At 30.8% G+C, this 27,190-nt stretch overlaps 2 protein-coding genes across 3 annotated transcripts; both read left to right on the top strand.

The window, feature by feature from the left end:
* The first annotated feature begins 8,832 nt into the window (after positions 1-8,832).
* LOC128179398 (nacrein-like protein) lies at positions 8,833-14,988 on the top strand. Its single transcript, XM_052846808.1, has 10 exons — positions 8,833-9,017; positions 9,902-10,063; positions 10,378-10,562; positions 10,804-10,896; positions 12,299-12,469; positions 12,561-12,647; positions 13,090-13,210; positions 13,811-14,034; positions 14,132-14,209; positions 14,789-14,988. The coding sequence occupies exons 1-10, from the start codon at positions 8,861-8,863 to the stop codon at positions 14,825-14,827; spliced, it is 1,317 nt and encodes a 438-aa protein (XP_052702768.1). The 5' UTR covers positions 8,833-8,860; the 3' UTR covers positions 14,828-14,988.
* Positions 14,989-20,068: 5,080 nt separating this feature from the next.
* LOC128179397 (nacrein-like protein) lies at positions 20,069-25,553 on the top strand. 2 transcript variants are annotated; one of them, XM_052846807.1, is made up of 10 exons: positions 20,069-20,231; positions 21,227-21,388; positions 21,850-22,034; positions 22,247-22,339; positions 22,505-22,618; positions 22,707-22,820; positions 23,046-23,166; positions 23,774-24,000; positions 24,194-24,271; positions 25,042-25,344. In XM_052846807.1, the coding sequence occupies exons 1-10, from the start codon at positions 20,069-20,071 to the stop codon at positions 25,075-25,077; spliced, it is 1,293 nt and encodes a 430-aa protein (XP_052702767.1). In that variant the 3' UTR covers positions 25,078-25,344. The 2 variants fall into 2 exon arrangements, 1 of the variants encoding a protein (XP_052702767.1); XR_008243079.1 differs by having other exon boundaries at positions 20,083-20,231; positions 23,774-24,106; positions 25,042-25,553.
* The last annotated feature ends 1,637 nt before the right edge of the window (positions 25,554-27,190 follow it).

The following is a 27,190-nucleotide window of genomic DNA, read 5'->3' as shown; positions in this document are numbered from 1 at the left end:
ATGCTCTCGCTGTTGTTAATGCTTTCTGGTTCCTAGTAGGGATAGCTATTGCATACTTAGTAAAATGATCTGTAATTAATAGTATGTCTTCAATGTTACCGTTGGACTTTTCAAGTGATAGGAAGTCAATACAAATCAACTCCATTGGTCTGGATGTTACAATGTTGACAAGTTCTGATTTAGACTGTTCTCTGGTCTTACTCCTTATACAACGACCACATTGCCCTACTTTGTCCTTGATATCTGCATCCATAACTACCCAGTAGAATCTTTGTTTCACAAGCCTACTGATTTTCTAACGACCTTGATGATCTTCATCAGCATGTAATCCTTTTAAAACTAAAGCTTTCATACTCTCTGGTAGGACTATTTGTTGTACCTCGATTCCATCATCACTGTATTTCTGACAAGTATACCTTTCCTGAATTCTAAATTTTTCTTTTCTCTCCAGAACTTTTGAATCGCTAAATTTTCTTGCTGAAAACTATCAAAATCTATCTTGTAATCTGATTCAAGTAAAATCCTGAGCCTACCAATAACTGGATCAGCATCTTACTCTTGTAGCCAGTTGACTGTGGACAACTCTTGTGATTCTAGATCAGGTAACTTTTCACCTAATTGTCCAGTATCTGTAATGACCAAACTCTCAGCAAGTGGCGGAATTTCCCGGTCAATCTGAGCTGCTTGACATACTGCTTTGACAGCCTCTGAAAATATATGTAGATTGTATGGACGCCTGGACAATCCATCTGCGTCTTGATTTGATTTTCCAGATCTGTAATATATCTTGAAATTGTAATTGCTCAAAGCAGCAAGCCAGCGGTGACCTGTGGCATCGAGTTTTGCAGAAGTTTTGCAGAATCTGACAGAGGATGAATTGGTAAGAACATCAGAGTTACTGAATAGGTCGAAACATATCTTTTCAACGTCCTTTACTGATATAGGAAAAACAGACTTATTAAAGCATGAAATCAAGCTTACAGACAATATTCCTGTTAAAGAGCCTTACATAAGAATTCCACCAGGAATGTATGAAGAGGTAAGGCAACACCTAAAAGAAATGTTGGAAGCTGGTGCTATGAGAAAATGACAGAGTTCTTACTGTTCAAATGTAGTGCTAGTTAAGAAATCTGATTGGTCTTTAAGACTTAACAACAAAACTATCAAAGATGCTTACACTTTACCAAGGGTTGAAGAAACGATTGACACTTTGATTGGCGGTAAGTATTTCACAAAATTAGATTTACGATCTGGTTATTGGTCTGTTGAAATAAATGAACGCAAATATGATTACTAATTAATTAAAATAATTAATCAAAATAATTAATCCTGTGACAGTATAATACAAAATATGAACATGAACATGAACAATTAACTTATAGAGAAAAGAAATGGATAAGCTATACAATCACCTATTACTTCAATTTGTCATGCATAGGGCGTGTAATTAACATCGTGTATAGCAAACCAAGGTTGATTATAAATCACTTACAGCACATTGTGTGTTAATTTAATCCCAGGGAATTCGGTTTGGGTTTTCCAAATGTCATATGTCCTTAGAGATGAGGTCGAAGACAGTTTTTCCTTTTAAATAAATATAAATATAAATTGATCTAGTTCTTTCAGTCAGTTTAGTAAACTGATTGTTGACCTTTCTTGCTTTTGGTTTGGCAGGTTTGTTAACCAGGCACAACAATTACTTTGTTTCAACAGATTAATCATAGTGTATTACTATGGAAATTAAACATGATTATTAAAGAAATAAAGTAAGAGTTCTCATGAATGTTGCAGAATAACCTCTGAGGTCGAGAAATGTAATTTTGTACTTTCATGATCAGTGCGAGAAATTTTTGATTTTAGAAATTTACCAAATCAAACTGATTTCTTATCAAAAACTATGAAAATATTAAATTAATCTTAAAACAATTTTGAATATCACACCAAAGTTCTTTTACATTGTTTCAATGTTTGTCTTACAAAAGCTACATAAGGGAGAATCAGTTAATTTTAACTTGTGCAAATAATGATTTTTTGGTACAATTCTATATAACTTACACAATCCTTATCGTATTCTGTTATTATTAAAGATAATTATGTCTTTGAATGTCCTTTTTCGCAAATGTCTATAAGATAAGATGTTAGTTTTTCCCTCCAAATTAATGGAGAGTATTATAAAATCAAATTACAAACTTATATACAGTTGATAACAAACATAGAACAGAACATATTTATAAATTTACATTAAGAATGGACAGCTATATAACAAAATAGCCAGTTATATATTACGACAGTCAAAATCAAGGTACCCTTTTTGTACAGTGTATATGCAACAGTTATAGTTAGATTTATAAAAATAATATTTAACATTTATTTCATTTTGTAAACGATATTGTTTAAAGTTTGCTTCATTGATACATTCCATAAGTGATAGAAATTGCAACCCAGGATCCTGATTATCAAATAGAACATTTTCATATACATCTAATAAATTTCAAATGTTTTCAAGCATGTTGTCTTTATCTTAAACAAATGTTGAACAACATAAATAGTGTGCAAATTATAGTATTTTACAGATTTGTTACAAAACGGGCATGTTTTTTTTTAAATTTTTTCATACATGAAACTTGTACTAAAAATTATATACAACCTTTCAGAAGGATCTTCCTTAGTAATAGTCCACAACTTATTAGGACTTACCTTTGTATAAATCTTACTGTAAAAACACATACCAGTATTTACAGAAACAAAGGCACGCCATAGTTTTTCCTCTTCTGTCCATATTGTTTCAGTAATTAAATTAATTTGAATACTCCTTTTTGCTAAAAACTAAACTACAATTGTTTACTAAGACATCAAAGAGCATTTTTTTCTTTGCAGTGTGTAACAAAGTCTTACTAGCAAAAATACTTTAGTAACATAAACATCAGATATAGATCTATAAGCCAGGCTGTGTTAAGAGGCTTGAACTGATCTACGTAGTCTACCTAAAACAGTAGCCGGCATTTTTCAATATAACCTTGAATTGTCCAATGTCCAATGTTTAAAATGCTTGAAAGAGGCGGAGAAAATTTTGAATCGTGTTTTGGTACATGTATGAAGATTATGTATAAAAGACATGCAAGAACATTAAACCTTAAAATCCTCATTCCGGATTATTTTTTTAGAAGCAAGAAATAAATCAACATAAGCAATCGGTATCATATTTAGTAACATTATTTAAAAGAATCATGTATTTGAATGTCCGTTTTCGCGGATGTTTATATGTTTTTTGCATTTTAGAATATGAACGCTACTGGCTTTAAAACTTTTATTGAAGAATCCGGTTAAACAATATATATTTTGGCAGTAGAAATACTGTAATTTATTCGAAAATGCAATACATGTCGTTATTTCTCATGTTGCCAAACAAGGCAGGGAAAGTTAGCAGAAAAAAGCCCCACATATTTATTTATCTATCCGATTTACCGTGCGTCTCTTTCTCGCCTGTAGAGAATAATAGAAACATATAATTATTCTAACATATTTAATTATGCATATCAACGATCGCATTTTAATAGTATTCTCTCCGTCTACTTTTGAATAGAAAGATATGACTTTTTGTAAACTTTTAAAAAAGAAAAATCCGGATTTTCTGACGGTTTTCTTGTAATGTGTTTCATAAAATTTGCCCAGATGTACATAAAAACTCATGAATATGATTCTTCATGAGATTTACTTAAAAACTACCCACTCATTAAATCAATGTAAAGTCAGCTTCAATAACCGATATAAAATCATGTCAATCATGTTTATATTGGTAGAACTACAAATTAATTCTATAAATAATTTTTGTAACTTTTCAACTTTTAAAAAAAAATCTTTAACTTCTATTTTTTAAAAATTATTTATCAGTATTTATCAATATATTTGCCATAGATAACATGATAATACATAGCAAGATCTGAGGCTCCAGTATCAGCCCGAGGGCCGAGAGGCTCCAGTATCAGCCCGAGGGCCGAAGGGTAGAGGGCTGATATTGGTCGCGGGTTGATATTGGAATTGATACTTGTAGGGTTTTCTCCACATGAAAATGAAAACTAGCTTACTAAATTCCAAATATATAATAAAAACAACAATATATGTCAAAAATTGTATCATATCCCATATCAACCCTCGACTAATATCATCCCTGATTTTGGAATCTCGGGTCAATCTGGGATTTGATACAGATTTCGTCATGCATTATTCTCAATTGAATTTTGATATCTCTTAACATGAAAATGATGTATAGATCTGGAAGTAAAAAAATCTTTATTTTCAACAGATAGATGAAACTTTTGACACAGACCTGTTCCAACAACTCCCCAGATAAGTCAGAGGTTTATGTACATATCAAACTATAATGGAAAAAATGCAACTCAATTAATGGAGAGAGAGAGAGAGAGAGAGAGAGAGAGAGAGAGAGAGAGAGAGGTTGGTTATTTAAAGGGGTAAGGGGATGACTGTGAATTGAATATTTATTTTCGCCTTCAACTTAGTATTTTTTTTTTTGAAAAAAAAATATTGACAAAGACAGTAGAAAAGATAGGATACAAGTACACACATCTCACAATGTTATAGATTGTCTCTTAAAGAATAAGACCAAGGCCTAAGTTGAATATACTATATATTCTGCATATAACTCGTTTACAAATGTTCCTGTATACTTTTTGAAAAAGGAAGTTAGTGAAAATAAAATGAAAGACAGAAATTCTTGAAAGAAAAGTGTTTGTGTGTGTGTGTGTGTGTGGGTGGTGGTGGGGGGGGGGTGGGGGTTACTTTATATTACCTACTGAATCTGATAAATAAAGGTAGTATGTCATAATAATAAGTCACATATTCTTTGCCAGTGCCTTTCAAACTCTGAGAATCTACAGTTTTTAAGCAATATTTATTTCTCTACATATATTCTTTTTTTCATTATATTTTCAAGTGCAGTAAAATTCAGTTTTGTAACTTCTTTATATCTACTTACAAATATGTATAGTTTTATTATTAGAATTAAACGATTATGTACTTTATACAAATTTCTCTCTTTATATTTTCCAAATAAAATTAATTTTTTGTCAAAAGTTACTTGCATTTCAAATTTCCTTAACAACCACTCCTTGCATAATTCCTGAAGTTCTTTTACACAATAGCAATCTACAAATAAGTGTTCAATAGTCTCATTGACTCTTTTACAAAAGGAGCAGACTGGGGATTCTTTATCCTTTATCTTGTGAAAAAAATCATTTGTTGGTATTATTCTATGTAAAATTTGAAATTGTAGCCATTGGAGTTTTGACCTTTAAATGGAAGTTCATATATTTTGTTCCAGTCTTTGTTGTTAAAAATAAAGCACCTTTCTAGCCATTAACTTTTAACATAGTATTGGTGTTTACCTTTTTTCAGACACTGAGTCCATATGATACACTATCACCTGTTGTTTATGATAATATGATGAAACTAAGAAAAAATGACGTGATAATGAGAATATATTTTGACATTTGTTTTGATTAAAAACTGTATAAGATAGTACCTGCTGGAGCAATTAACAGTGATTTGAAAAAATGAATATGGATTTTCAGGGTCGATGCTCTTACATGTCTTGAATAAAGTAACATCATTAAAATTTGGAACTAAATTAAAATTATGCATGCAAACAGGATGTTTCTGTAATCAAGTAACGTAACGGCATTAAAGATGTGACTAATTTGAATGCATAAGATTAACGATACATCACGGTAATTTTGAGTGTTTGTAGAAAATAGGAGAGAATCAATCACATCTCATTTTGGATTTTTTTATTTTGTAGTTCTTTTCTCTAAAAGAAATTTTTAGCATAAATTACTTGATATCGAACAAGACTTACATGTTTGAATAAGAAGGGGATTTTTATACGCAAAACGATTACCAGGAATCGACACTGAAGATTATCAAACCAAAAAGTGTATAATTTTTAAAAGTAGTTTTACCTACAGAAAATATAAAAAAAAGGAAACGAATACATATGTTGAAAGAAAAGTTTAATGGTTAATCCAGTAAATAAGTTTATAAATTTTTGATATAATTTTTTCACAAAACAGATAAACTTGCAGATATTTGTATAAAACTATGCATTTTCATTTCAGATTCCTAAGTTATATAAATGCAAATGTTTTTGAAATACTCTCGAAAAGATGTGATGTACTTTATTATATTGTAAGATATACTATTTTTCTTCCACTGTTCAACTACTTGGATGAGACGTAAGGAAGCATTTCAGGGCCTACACTTGTTGTGTTATAATTTATACATTATCATACTTTATCATCTTATCAAGAAATAAACTATAAGTGGTTTTATTTATGCAAATATTTTACATTGTATAGAGACGAGTTTACATAATTTAAATCACTTTTTGTAATTGATTGGTTTTCTTTCTATCAACTATATCAATTAAACAAAATATGGAGTTAAAATTAATTACGTTGAATGAGTTTTAGTCATATCGAGAAATATTTTTTGACATAGAACATATCGAATGATTTTCGCAGGACGGGAGTTCTGATGGTGCATCACCTCACTCTGAACCTAGCTGTAGGAAACACATGTAGAATGACATTTGTGAATCATTGGAATTCGTGTATACTAAATGTTCATGAATTTCGTTGATCATATCATCCATGAATTTAAACCATAACAAATTATGAGTTATAGTATCATTATATGTATCATAAAAGTTATTGCATGAAATGTTGTATGGGTTAACCAATGAACAAATCAGCAATCTACGAATATTGGCTCCGCTATAAAGGAATATAAACTTTAAAAATCAGATATTTCTTTTATTGTCAAACATCCAAATATATACGATTGTAATCGTATTTTTGGACAGTATAGATGAGCAGTCCTACCCCAAAATAATGATCACAATTTAATTATCACGTTGTTACAATGGTCTTCCATCGATGCGGCCTGTTTCATCCCACTCAGAACTACTCGGATGTCTCAATCGACATTAACCGTTTGTATGGAGCGTAGCGGAATCAGCCGAGGATTGCCGATTAGTTTCACCCATCAATCTTCAAATTGATATTACACGATCTTGAAATAGTTTTATTAATTGATTATCCAGCCTATCATCTACAATGTAATGTAATTTTTGATATCAAGTGCTATTATGGATGAACTAAATGCATGAGCGTTGCATTTTCTCATTGTCATGACTTAATGAGTGCCTTTTCTTTTTTCGCGTGGTGATAAGACTCGCATCAAATCATAATAACGAGATCAAACAAATATAATTGCTCCATATTTTTGTTTTTACACTTTGGTAAATAAATCTTTTCTTGCGGGTTAGGTAGAGTGGTTCATGTAGTTTAAATGCATTACCGTCGGTCACAGGTTTAATAAAGAATGACCTGAACATAGAAGATCACAATGAACTGCTCAAATTTAGATCATGTAGCAGCCCTTTTATTACAATATCTAATATATACTAATATGAATTGCAATTAATATGAACTAATAAGTGTTCTTTCCTTGTTTTTAATTTATATCAAATTTAACAATTTAATATACCTGTGCCGTCTTAAACTAGATTCTGCGTGAAGCGACGTACATATACCAATCTAACTCCCACGTTCATTTGATAACAATTTTCGCAATATGTTCCCAGAAATGAAAACATATTGATATCGACATGATTATAAAGCATTTATTTTGTTGTGCCTAGTCCAAATATAATTTGATTAATTCTTAAATCAACATTTTAAACTTTATATTTAGTAAAGTCGATAACTGGTATGTTTAGAATTAAAAAAAAGAAAGAAAGACAGTTTATAATTGATAGGCCCCGATACGCTTCCGTACTACGAGACTCGTCTTCAAGGTGGGCTGACATAAAAGGGGGAAAATGACTGTAATGGTTAGATGGTGCCTTCCAATTTTAACAGCAAAGACTTTTAAAATTTTGACCTGTGTTTAATAAAGTATGATAAATTATAAAAGGTATTTTAATTCTTGTTGTGAAATTAGATCTCACATCGTGTTAATTGTTTAATTAACTTACTGTATTTCTTGCTCTTTATGTAATAATCTAGTTCTTATATTTAAAATACTTAAAAGAAATATTCTGTGATATTCCTTGGGATCATACAGTATACATTTATATAATAATTTAATTTTATGTTTCTTTGTTATAAAGAGACAAGACGACTGTACTAGGCTTTTTTTAATGAAATAACAAAAAGAAACACAACATAGCTGAAGTTGAAAAAAAATGCCTTTTTTTAAAAAAAGATAAATTTTATGAAAAAATCCCCTGTAAATATTGAGGGGGTCAGACGGGGCTAGAAAACACTGCTACTACATTTTCAAAATATTTGGCAAAATATAATTTAGCATCTGACCCCCTACATAAAAAACATAACTATTACATAATAAAGTTAGATTCATTAACACCCTGTAAGATGTATTGATGACAAAATGTATTAAAGAATGAGTTAAGTCAGGGCCCTGGTAACTGTCTTGCTTTATTTTCTTTAGATGTTTAGAATATATATTATAGACCAGTAATCTGGGCAAAATATTTAAGAGAAAAGAAAAATAGATGACAATAATGATAGATCATTTGCTGGCTTTAAATATTACTGCTTTAAAAATTAATTAGAACTGCATACTTAATTGCTTCACATCCTGATGTGTTTCTGAGGGGAAATTCGTGTATTGTATGTCAAAATTAAAAAGGAAACTTATGTAAATATTTTCCTGCAGAAAATGTAGGTAATGAAATTAATAAAAAATTTGTTACATAATGAGATGATGGCGTTGTGCTATATAAACAGCGAGGATTTGGGAACCTCCTCATTGGGTGACAATGGCAGCTTTATACTGGTTGGTGTTTCTAGGTTCCCTCTGCATTGGGACAGTGGAAGGCGCTGGCTATCTAGGCAGGATGCCCCATCATGGAGGCTCTTGTTATTACGAAGATATCAAAAATGCCCACTTCAGCTATGACGAGGAAACTTGTAGAAGTAAGACTTTTTATGAGCTGATAATAGTAATGGTAGGATTTAAAAGCAAATATTTATTTAGAATAAAAAAAAATAAAAAAAAAATAAGGTATATAGCAGTTAATGTTTCTAATGTATTTTATTTCTTTATTTTTCCTTTTTTATTGTTCAAGAATGAAAAAAAAATCGTTTTACACTAGCAAAGCTTTTGACCATTCAGTTTTTAAAAATTAAAATACTGTAATTTACTATCAAGTATACCGATAAAATGTACATTAAGTTATTGGCATGCCAGGGGAGAGGGGTATGCACAATTCACTATGACTAAATTGATGTAAAATTTATCACCTGCAAACAACTTTATATGAAGTAATGAACTTTACTGTAAATGGCATATCTTATAATTTACCCTCATTAATAGTTTGTATGCGATTTGTTTAACGAAATAAAATAAAAATGCAAGGCTTAAATATTTATGTATTATATAGTTTGGAATCTATATTTTGACCTCTAGGGTTGGAAATAAGAAAAAAGCACAGACGATTCATTTATAGGAAACCAATATGAAACAAATGATATAATAGCATTTTATCTCTAATAACCAAGAAAAATCAATCACCAACCAAGATTATCAAATATGATAACAATTAATGGAAACTGAAACTGATATATGCATGCGGATAAAAAAAGAAATCATTTTAATTAAATTATTTTTACGTATAAGAGAACATTATCATCATTTTAACCAATGTTACAAGTATATGTTTAGAAACATCCTCCATTAATATAAAACCAGGGTAAAGGTCCGCTGATATTTTCTTGCACAATAAAGTTCCATATATTTAATGGATATCATAATATAATTTATAAAGAAACGTACATCTATACACTAAATAACATTTCAGGACCAGATAAATGGTGCTGCTTACACAAGTGTTGGGCAACATGTGGATCCACCAGACGCCAGTCACCTATTAACCTCGACACGTCAGAGGCCAGAAGGACCAATGCAAACTTAAAATTATATAATATTGATAAACGGGTACCCGCTACTATACACAACACCGGTAAGTGTATGCCATTTTCATCACCAAGCGCCAAGTGCTTTAAGTTGTAGATGAAGAATCGCTCATGACGCTTTTGGATTAATATTTCACCTAGGCTTATTAACATAGATAATTATTATTCTAAAAAAAAGTTATTGTCACCCTGTGACATTAGTTATAAACATGAATGCCCCCTTATTCATATTAAGAAATAGAGTTAAGTAACATAATTCAAAATGTGCAATAAAAAAAATTGACTGAAAAATATGACAATGTTTTGCACTATTCCGTAGAAAACTAAAAACACCATCTGTTTTTACTTTGTTTCTTCGAAGGACACGCACCCCATTTTGATGTTGCCGAGGACAACAAAGACATAACTCTAAAGCTAAAGAACATAATTATAAATAAAAGATGGTCTAAAGACACGTATATTTTCCACGATATACACATACATCTTGGCAAAAAGGAAAATAAAGGATCGGAACACTCAATTGATGGGAAATTCTATCCTATGGAGGTTACAATGAGCATGCTTTCGTTTTAAATGTCAATGAGCAAGCATTATTTCGTTTGTTTCCTTTTCATGAACAACTTTGTAAGACGAGAAAAGTTTATCAATTATTTTAGTTTAACGTTCACAATTAAGTATTTCCAATTTATTTCGGGCGCCAAGAATAATAATGTACCTCCCCAAAAGCTGGAGAAAGAATCTGAAAAAAAAATACTTTAATAACACGGAAGTGTTTGCGTTTTTATAGGCTCATATGGTGTTCTACAACAGTAAATATGAGGACATTTCGAAGGCCAAATCAAAGGACGATGGTTTGGCTGTCATAGGAGTGATGATACAGGTATATAGATTAGCAATAACTCCATATTGTAAACAGAAACAAAACATACTAAACAAATATCATAGAGGAAAAAAGAAGAGTAAAATTGTAATGTAATTAATAATTCTTACAAAATACATGTATGCATGAATTTCTAAGTATCAGAAGGAAGATACGTCACAATGTGTGCTCCATTTATATTTTTTAGACTATCTTTATTTGTATCTTTTGAAAAATGTATTAGCATACATTTTAGAAAAGCTATATGAATGCGAGCATGAAAAAATTGACAAGTTACTTCATAACATCGCCAATGTTAAAAGTAGGATTTGTTATAATTGATATACTACTAGTAATAAAAGATTGTTTTGTAGTGGAAGTTTAAAAATAATTTCATGTAGGGGAGACAGGGAACACAATTACCGAATAAAGAATCCCTACCTCAAAATACCTTTAACTATTCGTAATAAGTGTGTAAAATTCAACACATTGACAATCAGCAGACAAAATATGTAAATGTGCAAAGAAAACTATTTCAAATTTAAGAAATTCATGAAATTGAGTATGGCGTTTAATATTTGATATTAATATATTAATATTAGGGTGGGGCCATTTTGGACATTTGATAAAAAAAATGGATATGTTTGGCTATCAAATCTACCGAAATTGTGAAATTCTTGACTCGTGTGTATGGGACGTGACATATTGAACATACAGTAAACACTGTTTAAAAATGTTCTCCTCTAAGATTAAACAGACAGACTAAAAGCGTCTATAGAATAAATAAGAAAAAGTCCCTTCAATATTCTGGAATCCATATTCCCTTGCAATTGGTCAGGGTTCTGGTCTTATTACCAATGAAAAGGCTGCTGCTCGGTATTGATTATTTACTTTAAAAAGCATTTATAGGTTTCAAATTTGTCGCGACTCTTGTAAAATTGCAAGAAAAAAGATTGAAGAATGGAACATCTTTTTACAAGGATGAAGAGGATGAGACTAACTTCATAATTAAACTTTAAGTCAGTGCACAAGAGCTTATTGTAATTCTATGGACCCTTCATATGAATGTATAATATTTCGACGGTGACGGTAAAAGCCCATGTACCTCTTTTTTTAAAGCCAGGACATGTTGGGGTAAAAAATGGGCAAATTTAAGTGTGAAGACTTTTACAAGGAAATCTATAAATTCCTAGTAGAAGATTTGAAAAATAAGGTGTGAAATAAATGAAATCAATACGAAGTCAAGCTTATCTTATGTTTTAAATTTTTTCACAAAAAAATTATTTGGATTGTGCATTGTTTTATTTAAAACAGTTAAATTGTACAGCTCCATAAAATCAAAGTTGGGTCTTTTGTAAATTTCTTAAAACATATCTAAGCTAAGAGATTATTCTTTTTTTTTTTTTTTAATTTTTCATTCAAGGTAAATAAGAAACATGGTGATGATGATGATGATGATGATGATGATGATGATGATGATGATGATGCAAAAAAAGGAAATGAAAATGAGTATGATGATGAGGACGAAAAAGATGACGAGCATGAAGAATATGAAGAAGGTGAAGACAACGAAAGATCAAAAAGGGAGATAAGGGTAAACAATTGCACCTCGGTATTTTTTCAGTTATACGATAGTTTGTATCAGTGATGAATAAATCTATGGTTCATTTGTTATTTAACTCTAGGCAAAATCCTGTTGTCGTAGCAACTATTGGAACTATGAATACAGAGAGCATGACGAGGAATCTTTCAGCAAAAAGTGCTACGAGGGAGTAAGTGGAAATTACTTCTGTACATGAGAACAAACGATTTTTTTTTTGCAATCATACTATTCACATTTATTAATTTTTTTGGTTTGCCAAAAAAATAAGAAGTAAAAAGCTAGGCGTTCTAATGAACTTTCTAGTAATAAAGAACGCCAGATCTCTTTTGATTTTGTGATGATTCCTCGACTTTGTGATTCAGTTTCGTTGAAATAATAACGGCGAGAGAAAGTTGATCGCATAACGGCAAATAAAATATATAGTGCTTTCAATTGAGAAAATAAAGTATTCGAAGAATACAATTGATTATGTGTGGAAGTAAGAATGATGGTAAAATTACTCGTTAAGATTAAATCAACTAACTTTATAGATTTAACACATGTATGCTTCTTTGCGAGATAATAAACATCAAAAGTCATTGTTGATGCATACCTTTTTTAATTTGTTTCAGAAAGGAAAATGCAAAGTAAGGTTCGCTAGAACACTGAGCTGTTTAATGGAAAAATACTATGAGGAGATCAAAGAATACCACAAGCAGGATAACACACCAAATGGGTATCACGGACCTCGTTGTAAGAACAATATACTACATTATCTATATCCAGTCTTCCCTCCTTCACTCGAAAAAAAATATAATTAAGACCCCCTTCTCTCCAAATGCCACATTTAAAAAACAGCTCTCATGCATTTGAAAAGATACGGAAATTAGCAAACAAATCAACAAATTTCAAATGCAATGAAAATTGTTCTTTAAAGATTTTGCAATCAAGTTTTGATAGTATCTAAACATGCAATATTTATTAAAGTTCAAAGAAATGCAAAAAAATACTTTTGTGACTTTTTACCCCCAAATACTAGTAATCTCAAAATGTATCGTTTCTACGAGGATGAATGATTATCAATAATTAATTTGAGAGATAATTTCTTTCAAAATTGTTACTCATTTCTAAAACAACACCGATATAATCGGGTGTAGGAATAGGTGATGAAGCTGAAATCCTCTAGGCTCGGTATCGATGTGTAGGTTCTACTACATGTGATTTATGCCTTAAACTTTGAACAACTAGTCTATTAACAGGACAAAATTATCACTTATCACTATCATATTTTTTTTTCATAAAACAGTGAAAATATGCTAACATATGCGTTAAACAACATGAATAAAATTGTAGGCGATAACTGCGGGAAAAAACCTTCTGATAACTTCATCACAAACGTCTGTGAAAAAAATCCTGTAAAACACAATAACACGATCAGAGTATGTGGTATATCCCCGGCGGATGTCCTTCCTTTTGATCAAAGGTTCTACACCTACCCAGGATCTCTGACCACGCCCCCTTGTTATGAAAGCGTCCAGTGGATAGTGTACAAATGTCCAATCAAAGTGTCCCGCAAGGTGGGTGAACAAATGTATTTTAGTTTGACAGTTTGACTACTATTTACAGTGTCCTTTGGTCCGAGGTTATCACATTGAGTTTCATCTTCATTTTTAGGCGTTCAAAGCATTGCAGCGTGTTGAAGACACTGAGAATAATCCACTTAAAGAACACGGAGTTAGAAGACCACTACAGGTAACAACTTACTCAATTAAATCTTATGATATTGACACCAGCCATATAATATATAAATAGCTCAGTGATACATAAAACATGAAAAATTAAAACATAATAAAATCATAGTTACCTTTAAACAATAAATGAAAAAAAGAAATAACCACTTGTTAACTTTTCTATTCTTCAGAAAGTGTTGATTTTGTAAAGTTTGCGAATTACAGTAAGGAGTAAGATTAGTCAGGGTTCACGTTCACTAATCTTACTGATATTGATTAAGAATGATTCAAAGTTGAATTGGATATTGTAATATATTCTACAGATAAAAGAAAAGCAAAGTTTATGGGAGCTTAAATCAAGTTCCACCATAAGTTATGAGACCATAGGAAGTAAAATTTGTACCTAACATAACCTTTGTGTGTTCGGCTGTAATATATATAATATTGCAATGACATAAATATTTAAAATAATCCAAAAAGAGAGGCAGAGTTCAAATTCTTAGTAAAATGATTGCAGAACATTTCTTGTTTTGTTTTGTATTATGCACATTATTGTCAAATACAATGGTATTCAAATGTTTTGATTCATTTTCTTTTACAGTTCAATAGATATAAGGTTTCTGTTTCGAAGAACTTCTGAGTGAAGTTGGATGGATGTACCGAATTTTAGAATATAACCTGCTACAGCGTCTTCGGTACACTCGAAGAAAAAGTTCATGCTGAATATTTATACAATTATTATAATTGATATTACTGAGATCTGAATTGTGGCTACTTTTCGTACAATACATTATTACAAAAAGCAAAAAAAAAAAAATGTTCTTGTTATCTTTATTAAGCAATTTGTTTATGTAAGGAATAAGGAATCCTTCTTTAAGTATTATGAGGTGATCAATTACGGTCTAATGTGATCAAATCCAATAACGCCCGAAGGGTTTATGATAGATTTGATCACGCCCCAACCGTAATGATCACCTCATAATATTAAAAGAATGATACCCTATTACTTATATTAACATAATTTTCAGCGATTGTATGATTAAATATTGAAATGATTATTGATGGAATGTATTGGATGATACATTACAAAATCGATTTGTAGTGTTATCACGGACAAATACACTGGAAAATGTAAATATTGATACAGAGAATGTGTCAAACAACATATATCACCTTGTTTAATTATGAAGTAGAATTGCGTACAGATCATGTAAATCAGTTTGTCTTTAAATTTTTTGTTCCTGAATGAGACAATGGCCTCTTGATTCCTACTTTAAAATTCCTTCAAAGAAACAATGTTGGTAAACCTCCTTCGACTTTTACAGACATGGCCTGGCTTTAATTTTATTTTTTGGAAAACACTATACACCGTTTACCAAAATTCTCACTCATGCATCAGTTTTAGCACAAAATATATGTTGAGAATTTTTTTTAAAAATATGAAACAAAATTAAATTATAAGATCCAACATTCAAACAAATATTTTATGAAAGCAACTTAAAAACCATTTAACCGTTTTTTTTAAATAGAATAAATGATATTTGTCCTCCATAATGTTGATTAACTGTTTAAGCTGGACTTCTAAAATTTGATTTATAAGATGAACATATAAAACAATAAAATGGGCGGAAATAGGCTGCGATTAACTATTTAATCGTGATATACGCTTGAAATCCTATACTTTTTTGTAAAGTTTTAAAAGTGTAATCATTTATAGATCATGATGGTTTGTTCCAGTAAATATATTTCTTAATATAACGAAAATAGCAATACTTTCTGTCACATTACTATGAAGATGGTAGTGATAACGTGAATTAGACAAGCAACACACGGAATGTCTTAGCAACCATATTAATTTCACCTACCTTTAAACAAATTGATTAATAATACACATGTACCGGTACCATTTTTTGAAAACTTAATATAAATAAAACCCCAGACCTTTTGAGTATGTAAATATTCTGTGTAATTCATAAGATAAAGCGTGTGCTTTTAAATAACTCTTCCCATATGTAAATGAAAAGGGGGAATTGACCTAACATTGTCAACCGCTTGATTAATTTTGTTTTTATGTAACCCTTCTCCGTTGTTTCTAAAAAAAAAGAAGGAAATAGTCACAAGATTTTCACAAACTAGCACTATATTTGTTCATTAATAATCAAGCAATAATCAAGTTCCCTTAAATATCAATTTTGACAACAGAATAATAACGTTTCAGATATAGATCAGTTAAATAGGTGAAATGTACAGATATATCATTGAAGTTTTAGAGACACAGACATAAAAAGCATCATTATTTTAAGAATGACGTATATAACAAACAAAAGCATTTCCCTAGCATTTCTAATTACAGTTCAAAATTACAATTTTTCTTTGTCAATTATACAAAAAAGACATGATTCCTGTCGTGATTCAGGGTATTATTCATCAATAACTGAGGTATGCAATGTTTATAAGCTGAATCCACACTTTCTGATAGTTATGTTACTTGGTTGCAATCTAAAAGGAGGACGGTTCGATTTTCACAGAAGTTTTTGTAACGTATTTTCTTTTAAATAAAAAACTTGAGACAATACTCAAAATATGATTTGACTTCAACAGAAACAAGGTCAAACGATAATATAGCATTGAATGATTCAATTTTGACGTCGTCGTGTCAATAACTGCCGTCAGGTGAGCAGACAAATTGAATAACGCGCGTTAGCGCGTTATGATAATTTGTCTGCTCACCTGACGGCAGTTATTGACACGACGACGTCAAAAATAAATCATTCAATGCTTATATTTACATTCCCTTACTGAAGAAATCAATTGTTTACTTAAATAAATCTATATAAAGTGCAGATCATGGAGGGAGTGAATAAGTAACAGCAAGAACAGCTGTTTTGTAAAACTGGTTTTCACATAGACTGTTGAGATGAGATCGACGAGCATGAAAATATAATCCATGATAAATAACTCTTGAAATGTTGCTTTTAACAACAAAATCAATTTTTTGTTGAATAATTATAAACATGGTGTTTTGACAACATTCATGAAATACATTTTTTAACCGATAACATAGAAATCACTGTTTGAGAACTACTTATGTAAATTACTAGTAAATTCATACGCAGTGAATAGGAGTTGCATTTAGAGGCATTTAAACATCACGGAATTTAATGGAAAAACACAGTAGAATGTAAATATTATTGAAAAAATATTACAACCAATACCTTGTTTATCTTAATGGAAGTGAATAAGTATGATTGGTTTTGATTTGTAATTCATAGTCAGAAAGAACAAAAAAAAAAACATACTATCAATTAAAAAAATGAAAAATGGGTAAAAAAAAAAAGCTTCTTAATTCTATGTTAAAAGAAGAAAAGTTGTACAGGAAATATCAAATAATTCAAAACCTTTTGAAGAGCAATTGTAATTCCTTACACTGGTTAAAATGATGAGTATTGCAAAATAAATCTTTCTTTAAAGTAACAAAAGGGCTCTTTAGAATACGGTTGAGTTTATCTTTCATATTGAAAATCATTGGATTGCTGTGAAAGACATAACACTTGTAAAAGGGAGCAGAAGAAATCGACAGAAAACATTTTTTTTTTTTAAATAACGAAGATTTGCAAGTTTGTTTTTGAAAAAGAAAGCGTTTTACTCTTAACACTCGTAAAACAGAATAAAAAAATTAACGGAAAACATATCAAAAATTAAAAAAAAAATTAATGGGTTTATTTTTCATCGAAATATAAGTATTGAACAAACATGGTTTTAATTAGAGAGCTACAAGTATTTAACAAGTTCATTAAAACAGAATGTTTCTGTAAAGATATATTACATAAAAGCTTTAACATTGATATGTTAAATATTAACATTAATCATTATTCTGAGTCATATTAACGATATCACAAATTTAATAAGTGAAAGGCTAAGGTTGAGCTTTTTTCAATTCTGTTCCGTCATTCTGATTTATTTTTTTTTTCTGGAAAGTCACTTTAAACTTGCATTGGGAAAAAAGTATAAAGTTAAGAATGTATGAAAATTGTCGTTTTAAAGCAACGTAAAACTTACAACGGCATAAAATTAATGAAAAGTTACGATAAGATAAAATGATCAATTATACACCTAAAATTTACATTGCAAAATGCTTTTCACTTTTACGGGAAATTCAAATTTAATTAAATAGGTTATAACTCTCGCACTACGCGTGGATTATAATATATAGCCACGTGCATGGTTTGGTTAACACGAGTTTCACAATCTTTTTTGGGAAATAATAAACATGAAAAAGATTAATTTGTTTCATCTGCCATGTGTGTCCAACCAAAACAAAATGAAATACAAGTTTCAGGAAGTACAAAACTGTCCTTTTAATCAGTTCAGTTAATGTACACGTACACATTCGTTAATTGGTGGTTTTTGTGGTCTTTGTCCTGATAATTTTTGAAGATAATATAAGATTAAGAATAAATTCATTCAACGTAAAACTTACAACGGCATAAAATTAATGAAAAGTTACGATAAGATAAAATGATCAATTATACACCTAAAATTTACATTGCAAAATGCTTTTCACTTTTACGGGAAATTCAAATTTAATTAAATAGGTTATAACTCTCGCACTACGCGTGGATTATAATATATAGCCACGTGCATGGTTTGGTTAACACGAGTTTCACAATCTTTTTTGGGAAATAATAAACATGAAAAAGATTAATTTGTTTCATCTGCCATGTGTGTCCAATATATATATATATATATATATATATATATATATATATATATATATATATATATATATATATATATATATATAAAGAGTATTTCCTTACTTTGGCGTAAAATAATTGATAAATTACTCATTCAATCAACCATGACTGAGACAAAAATAGGGAAATCAGGTAAGCAGCTACAGAACGAATTCAATTATATATATATATATATATATATATATATATATATATATATATATATATATATATATATATATATATATATGTGTGTGTTTAAAAAGATAATTTATGTGTTTTCTTTTTCTGATTAACTTTTTTAAATGACAAATCTTATAATTATGTTTTTAAAACTTTTTTCACAATTTTCTTACATTTTATTACAAAAAAAGAAAATAAATTTATCATAATTTGACAAAAGGTAAGTGCTTAAATGATTAAAAGAAATTTGATAAATAAAAACATGATGCCGTTGTATTTTGCAGAATATTCACAAAAGGTAGGAAAAGGTGAAACATGTTAATAAACATACAAAAAGCTGAGAATTGACACGAGTGCGCTTCCTCCAGAATCCTCTATCATGAATGCAAGCGCTGAAACATGACAAAGGACGCAAACAATGCTAGAAACCTCAATAGTTGCAAAGAAAAAAAAATCATTTTAATTTCTTTTTAAGTTTTCTTTAATTTTGCATGAATCTAAAGTTGTTTTTTTTTTTAATTATACCACAAACTTTTTTAAAAATTGAAAATGGAATCATTTCAATGACTACCAATGTAAATGCTAATTACACGTTTGAATGTGAAATAATCATCGACGGATGTAGAATAATTTTATCCTTTGTTGCTCTTAGCCCCCTTCTCTTAACTAGAGTGCGCAAGATCTGGCTCTTATTCATAATTCATTACTAAACTAATGTACAGAGGATGTGTCTTGTGACTTAACTATTTATATTATTCTTTATAAAGTGATTTGAACTGTATGAGTGATTGTTTTATATCCTGATCTGTGTCTTTAGGGAGCTTAGTGCGTTGCATGTCAAAATTAAAAAGGAAACTTATGTAAAGATTTTTGCCGAAAATGTAGGGAAAACACGTGTCTTGCATAATCACAAGTTAAATAGTGTTATATAAACGGCAAGGATTTGGGAACCTCCTCATTGGATGAAAATGGCAGCTTTATACTGGTTGGTGTTTCTAGGTTCCCTCTGCATTGGAACAGTGGAAAGCGCTGGCTATCTATACAGAATGCCACATCATGGAGACGTTTGTTATTACGAAGATCTCAAAAATGCCCACTTCAGTTATGACGAGGAGACTTGTAGAAGTAAGTCTTTTGTTCAACACGGTAGTACGGTATTCCTGTAGCACTAGTATTTTAAAGTGGGTATTTTTCATGAAAATAAAAAAAAAACTAAGAATAAGATTGAAAATATCAAATGCAACGAAATATTAAACAATCAACATTGATTCATAAATTATTCTTTACTGAATATCTTTCTACAATTCAAAACATTCTTTTTTTTAAACGAATTTAGAAAAAAATTAAAAAGTGCAGGGTGTTTCATTCATTCCACATGGTTATTGTTTTGAACCTATAGCACAATTGCTTTGTTTAAATTAAACATAAATTGATATTAAAATTAAAGTTTGGCGATAATTGTTCTTTAATTGTTCTGGATATGTAGAAATAGGGAACTAAAGATATGTCCGAAAAAGTCGAATTACTAACTTTAAATGTTGGTTCTATAAATGCAAAAGAATTATACGTATTATTTAACAAATCTCCCATGTAAACTAATTTGAGTATGAGATGCTAATATCCTTTTTCGGAATAATAGTTTGTTTAATTTCCTTTCATATGATGGATTGATAGGAATAATATCATATTACAAATCAAATGAAATAAAATGCAAAATTGAATACACTAACGCAATATTTTTCACTGTAATCTATGAAGCCAAAAAGTCTTTTGTCTGCATATATTCATAGAAAACTTGAATTTGATACAGGGGTCATAGCTATTCTATAGTATTCTTCTACCTCCAAACATGAAGGCTTTTGATTTCGAATAAAAGTTTGGAATCAAGTCAAATTAAATATAATGCACGTGATGTCAATTTTTAATAGTTATAAAAGTTAGTTTATAGATGATTTTATGGAAAAAGCATTATTTATTTCAACAATATTTTATTCATTATAATATGTTGAATGGGATTGGGCAGCAGGCACAACCTATTTTAGCCCTCTCCCTATCGACAAAGCATTGACCACCAAGACACGTTGAAAAGGGAAAAAATGAACTCCATACATGTATTTTAGGACCACAAGAATGGTGTTATCTACACAAATGTTGGACAACATGTGGATCCACCAGGCGCCAATCACCGATTAACCTCGACACGTCAGAGGCCAGAAGGACCAAAGCAAGCTTTCAGCTATATAACAAGGATAAACGGGTACCTGCTTTTACATACAACAATGGTAAGAGTATGCCAAGAGAGGCCTGTTCCTCCCAACATATCTGTTTCTAAATATTTTCAATAAAAAAAGAGAAGATATCTACTAAGAACTGATCGTTGGAAGCTTATGTACAAAGTTATACATGTAATGAAAATGTAAATAAAATATGCACTAAAAATGTACACACTAGATGCCTGAATATGCCATTACGCCATGCGGAAGAAATAATATGCACAAGTTGTCGTGTCATCCCAATCAAATACAAAGAGAAACTATTATGCATACATTGTACATATACTAAATACTGTTAAAATACTAACAAAGGGCATTTTAATTGCCCAGAACTGATTTAAACGATTCTTTTCTCAGATTTAAGACTGCATTATCATCTATATCTTATATCCATCTAAACAATCTGAAAAAGGTTTATGTAAACATTACCACAATGGAGCAATTTTAAGCATCAAAACCACTCTTTATAGGACACGCGCCCCACTTTAGCGTTAAACTTAACGAAACCAAGAGAAACATTACTCTGAAGCTAAAGAGTGTAAGTGGAAGAAATCCGAATGAAGATTACATCCTCGCAGATCTACACATTCATCTCGGCAAGGAGAAGGATGTTGGTTCGGAACACTCTATAGATGGAAAGTTCTATCCTATGGAGGTAAATATATACATGTTTATACAGATATTTGAATACATACATTAGAATAGTTTTATTTTTTTTTAAATTGTGCATTGCAATGGCTGGTTCTAGTTCATTCCCAAAAGAGGATCGATAGAGCTCCCCCCTTTAATTTCTTAAATTCATGTACTTATCTACTGAGAGAATACATTGGAATAAAATAACTCGGTGCCTGTTTACGTTTTTTGTAGGCTCATATGGTGTTCTACAACAGTAAATATGGGGACATTTCGCAGGCCAAACCAAAAGACGATGGTCTAGTTGTCATCGGAGTCATGATAAAGGTTCATAGGAATTACACTTTGTATCAAATATAAAATAATGTCATTAATCAATTGTATAAACCATCCATCTGAAAGAAAAAACAAAACTTTCTTTTTTCAGAAAATTCATATTTTTTGTTTGTTCATCTAATATTTAAGGTTTATGTGTAGAATTTAACATTCCAGGCAAAAAGGGGGCATGATGATGATGATGATGATGATAATAATGATAATGACGATGATGAAGAGGAGGATGATGGATATGAAAAAGGCGACGACAAAGAAAGATCGGAATGGGAGGTAGGGGAGAGAATTACGTCTTCAGATAAATATTTCGATATCTACGATGATTAGTGTTATTGATTCATTAATTTGTTTCTTTATTTAGTCTGCGTGGGGACACAAATATACGTATACTAGAGTCTGTTGTCACAGGAACTATGGGGCCTATAAACACAATGGAGATGGCGAGGATTATTTCAGCAAGAAGTGCTATAAAGGGGTAAGAAATATATGTTTCCTGACATAATAGTAACACCTTTGCAGTCATACAATACGATTAATTGCATTTTACTCCAGAAAAGTTTTTAATCTACCCATATATAAATGCAATATATATAATGACACATGGTTTGTTTAATCTCTCCATGTCTCGTCATTTATTAAACATGGGTCGAATATTGTGAAATTACTTTGATTTTATATATTGTTTTGGTAATTTTCATAGAATAGAAAATGCAAAGTCCGATTTGCTAGAACACTCAGCCATATAATGGAAAAATACTACGAAAAGATAAAAGAATACCACCACAATGAAGAAGAACCAAAGGAAACAAAAGACCCTGAAAGTTAGTGAAACACTGTTGTGTGCTGGTGTTCCGTTAACTGTTGATTCTAAAATCACCAAAATCTCCATCTATTGTATAATTAAGTTGCATCAAACATGTGCAATCTCTCGTTGAAAAGTAATTTGAGACAGTATGGATCTCGTCATTATATGGAATTTATCCCTCCTAAATCACCAAAAGTTTATTTCGGCAGTGGCTGCGCTGTGCAGTATGAGTATGTTCAATGTTCATTAAGTCTCGTCCATGACACAGAGCATAATTTCAAGTTTTAAATGAAGGTACTAAGTTATCATGGTTCTCCGATAGGAGAGATAGATATCATTTGGATAAAAAGATGTTTTTTCAAGCTAGTTGTCGTCTGGTCAAAAGGCTTTTCCTCCCAAATTTTCCATGCAGTGTCTGTTGAAGCATGCATTTTTTTAAAACGAGATTTTTCTCTGTAACATTCAGGTGTGTGATAAACCTTAAAATCAGCCCAGTAACCCACATTGCCTCGTAGGTGCTAGCATAATCGTTTTTTCTCCGTTACTAATGAACACATGATTAAAACATCCTGAAGATGACGTTAAACAACATAAAACAAATCGTTGTTGATGGAACATTGTAGATTTGCAGTGTGGTGAGAAGCCCTCTGATAAAACTATTCAAAGTGAGTGCACACGAGGTGGTGGACACCCAGAAGAAACGTATGACGTACATTGTGGGATATCCCCGGTAGATGTCCTTCCGCTCGATCAAAGGTTCTACACCTACCCAGGATCTCTGACCACGCCCCCTTGTTATGAAAGCGTCCAGTGGATAGTGTACAAATGTCCAATCAAAGTGTCCCGCAAGGTGGGTGAACAATGTTTTTTGTTTGACCTGTAAGTTTTAAGTAATCTTTCTTTTTGAAGATGACTCTTGTCTTGGGCGGGGGTTGAAGAAACATTTAGACTGCAAGGTATCTTCCCAAATCTGGTTAACTGTATACAACATAGGATGCTTGAATCACTTTGTCGCTTGTGAAGAAAGAATTTTTTTTATTTAGGCATTTAAAGCACTACAACATGTTGAGGACGCCGAGAAGAAACCTCTAAATCATCATGGAGTAAAAAGACCTATTAAGGTAACAGCTTTCTCAATATTTATAGCATGTAAAAAGTCATAACAATCCTTAGATACCAATTAAACATATAGATAACTTGGTATCTAAATGAATTCTGGTCGCACGACGAGTTGATTTTTCAAATTATGCAATCACTTGTTACATGTAGCCACTGCTGTAAGAGAGAACTGTGTTTACCGTAACGATATAAGTCAGGACGCACCGTTCTTTAATAGTCGATCAAAAGACTTTATTGCAAATGATCTGGAAGTGTTAAATCAAAAGTTTAGGGTCGTCTTTATTTTTATGTAAAATTGTGTGTTTCCTTATTAATTAAACCCAATGTTTTCTGCAGCACTACACTTTAAGCAATATCATTTTTTTTTTGGGTTGGGGTTGGGGATTTCAAAATATTCAAATTCGGTTAAAACAAATCCGCAGATCGACGTATCTTTTACTCTCACGTCTGAATGCTTTCATTACAGTAATTTCAATTTTTTTTTCGAGTTTTGCAGCAGAAATAGTGATTTTGTAACGATGCCTAGTTAAGTCTAGATGCTCACATTAGGTCAGTTTTTATAGCATTGAAGGCATCGAGAGAAGAAAATTAAGAGAACAAAAGATATATGTCATCAATTTTGAAAAATATGTAATATATATAATATAAGAGCAAATATATACAAGGAAATGGTTGGGAAAAATGCACTGTTTGGATACGTTTGTATCAGGCATCATATACGCATTATCTACCTAGGTATTCTAATTCTGAATTATTTGCTTTCCTCTTTCAGATAAATGAATTTTTCAATGTCTCCAAGAACTTCTGAGTGACGTCTAGGTTGTAAGACGTAGTTTGGCTCTGGCTGGTAAATTATTGGTCACGACATTTGTGGCCATGAACCAAATATGCAGAATATTTACTGTGTTCGAGATTTTAACTGTTTCCATAAATCATACTGCATTATTTAGATTAGTGAAACAATATTCATGGATGTTATTTATTAAGCAACTTGCTAATAAAAAAGTATATCATGAATAAGACAGTTAATAAAAAATGATAATTTCGAAATGCTTGACTTCTTTATGATAATCTGAAATGACTTAAATGCTGTCATTTTTATTTGTGAATGTGTGACAACGAATGACGGACACCCCTCCTGAACTTTTTATCAAATATTGATGCATAAAAGAAACTATAAATTTACCGCGTAAAAAATTACAGATCAGAGACTGCAACGTTAATTAATCAATAGACAAATGCACACAAGAAATGTGACCGTCCAAGTAAGCTGATTTCAGATATAATACGGTACAAAAAACACCATTTTGCTAAATAAACTCGCCATAGGGAAAAAAAATACTAAATCAGCAAACAAGAACTGCACATCATTTTTCTCTCCTGAGTCATTGTGTCGTCTGCTTTTCAGATCTACGTTCTAGGTTAATTTATTATTTACAATTTCGGGGCAAATATATTGTAACTACACAATGTTTAAAGATAAGACACACAGCTTCTATCAATTACTAAAAATGAGAATGAGAGTTCATAAACATTAAACAGGTTACGTATAATTTCTTGTCTGTTATTTGTTAAGCAGCGTTCTGATAAAAATTATGTATATTTCTTGCAAATATATCGGTAAATAACATAATTTGATAATGACAAATAACTATAATCAAAATGATAAATTCCAAACTTCTGTCTTATTTTCTTTGTGATTATATGGAATTACTAAAATGACATTATAGTATTGATGTGTGGAAGCGTAGCGAGTGACGAGCGTTCTATTTATTTCCAACTTATCAAAGTGATACATAGCAGAATCTTTAATTTTTACCATTATAAAATGCTAGCAATGTACAAATCATACAAAATAATTTGTAATGCAAGTTATATTTGATCTTTTTTGTTCTTCAAAATCTCAATGTTTATAGAGCCAGAAAAAATATCTACAGTGTAAATACAATGCTCTTTAAAAACGAAGTATTCATCGTCCAAGCTCTGGTTTGAGATCGACAGGTATACTGTATGGTCCAGAAACGCCATTATAATGTCAAATTGCTTTAATGTATTCGCTACAATTGTAAGTAGATGAAAAGATAACACAAGAAATTTAAAAATGGCCCAATTTACATTTATTCTATTTCTTTTATTGTAAAACTGTGTCATCTGTAGATCTGCATCACAAGCGAATTTTATTATTTTTTTCATCTTTTGATAAGTAGTATATTTTACACGTACAGAGTTGAAGTTTTGATTGTATTTTGTATTTAGTAGCCTAAACATGATTTTAGATTGAACAAATCTAATGATTTTTTTTTTCAAAGCACGTTAAATTTGGAACAAAATAAAGAAATAATTGTATTGTCCTCTCTGACATATTATTTTTCAAATAATACCTGCAACTAGAGCAGAGCTCGTGGCAAAGCCCCGAGTAGGTCTTCCGTTGTTGCTGCGAGTTGAAAATATATGTTATATGGTGTCAAACGATTATAATGACTATATTTTCTGTTCTGCTTTTGTTATAAAAACGTGTTGTGATTGAAAGCCTGTATATAAAACGTGTTTTGAAAAAAGAAAGGAAGAAAATATTTTAGGAAAACTATTTGTCGAGCAGAGTTTATGTAATCGTTTCAAACATTCTTTAAAAAATGAGATGTTTAATGGCTAGTTAAATTTTCAAAGGGTAGCAAGCATTGTTATAAACAGTATGTACTTGTGATTCATGTCAGGAATTGTATTTCTTTTTTAAACTAAACGTGCCTACAAAACACGTAAACTTTTCACAAAGATAACTTCTATATTAAAATATTTCTAAATTTTTGAAGACTATGTGCAAGTTTAGAATTGCGTGCTGACAAAATTTACAGACCCTAAAACGTACTACTACACCAAAAAGCGTGCGACCTACGTGCGAGAAACGTTTCGTGTAAACCTTT

This window comes from Crassostrea angulata, chromosome 4 (genome assembly GCF_025612915.1).
Source record: "Crassostrea angulata isolate pt1a10 chromosome 4, ASM2561291v2, whole genome shotgun sequence".
NCBI lineage: Eukaryota > Metazoa > Mollusca > Bivalvia > Ostreida > Ostreidae > Magallana > Magallana angulata.
This window is presented reverse-complemented; position numbering and strand designations above follow the sequence as displayed.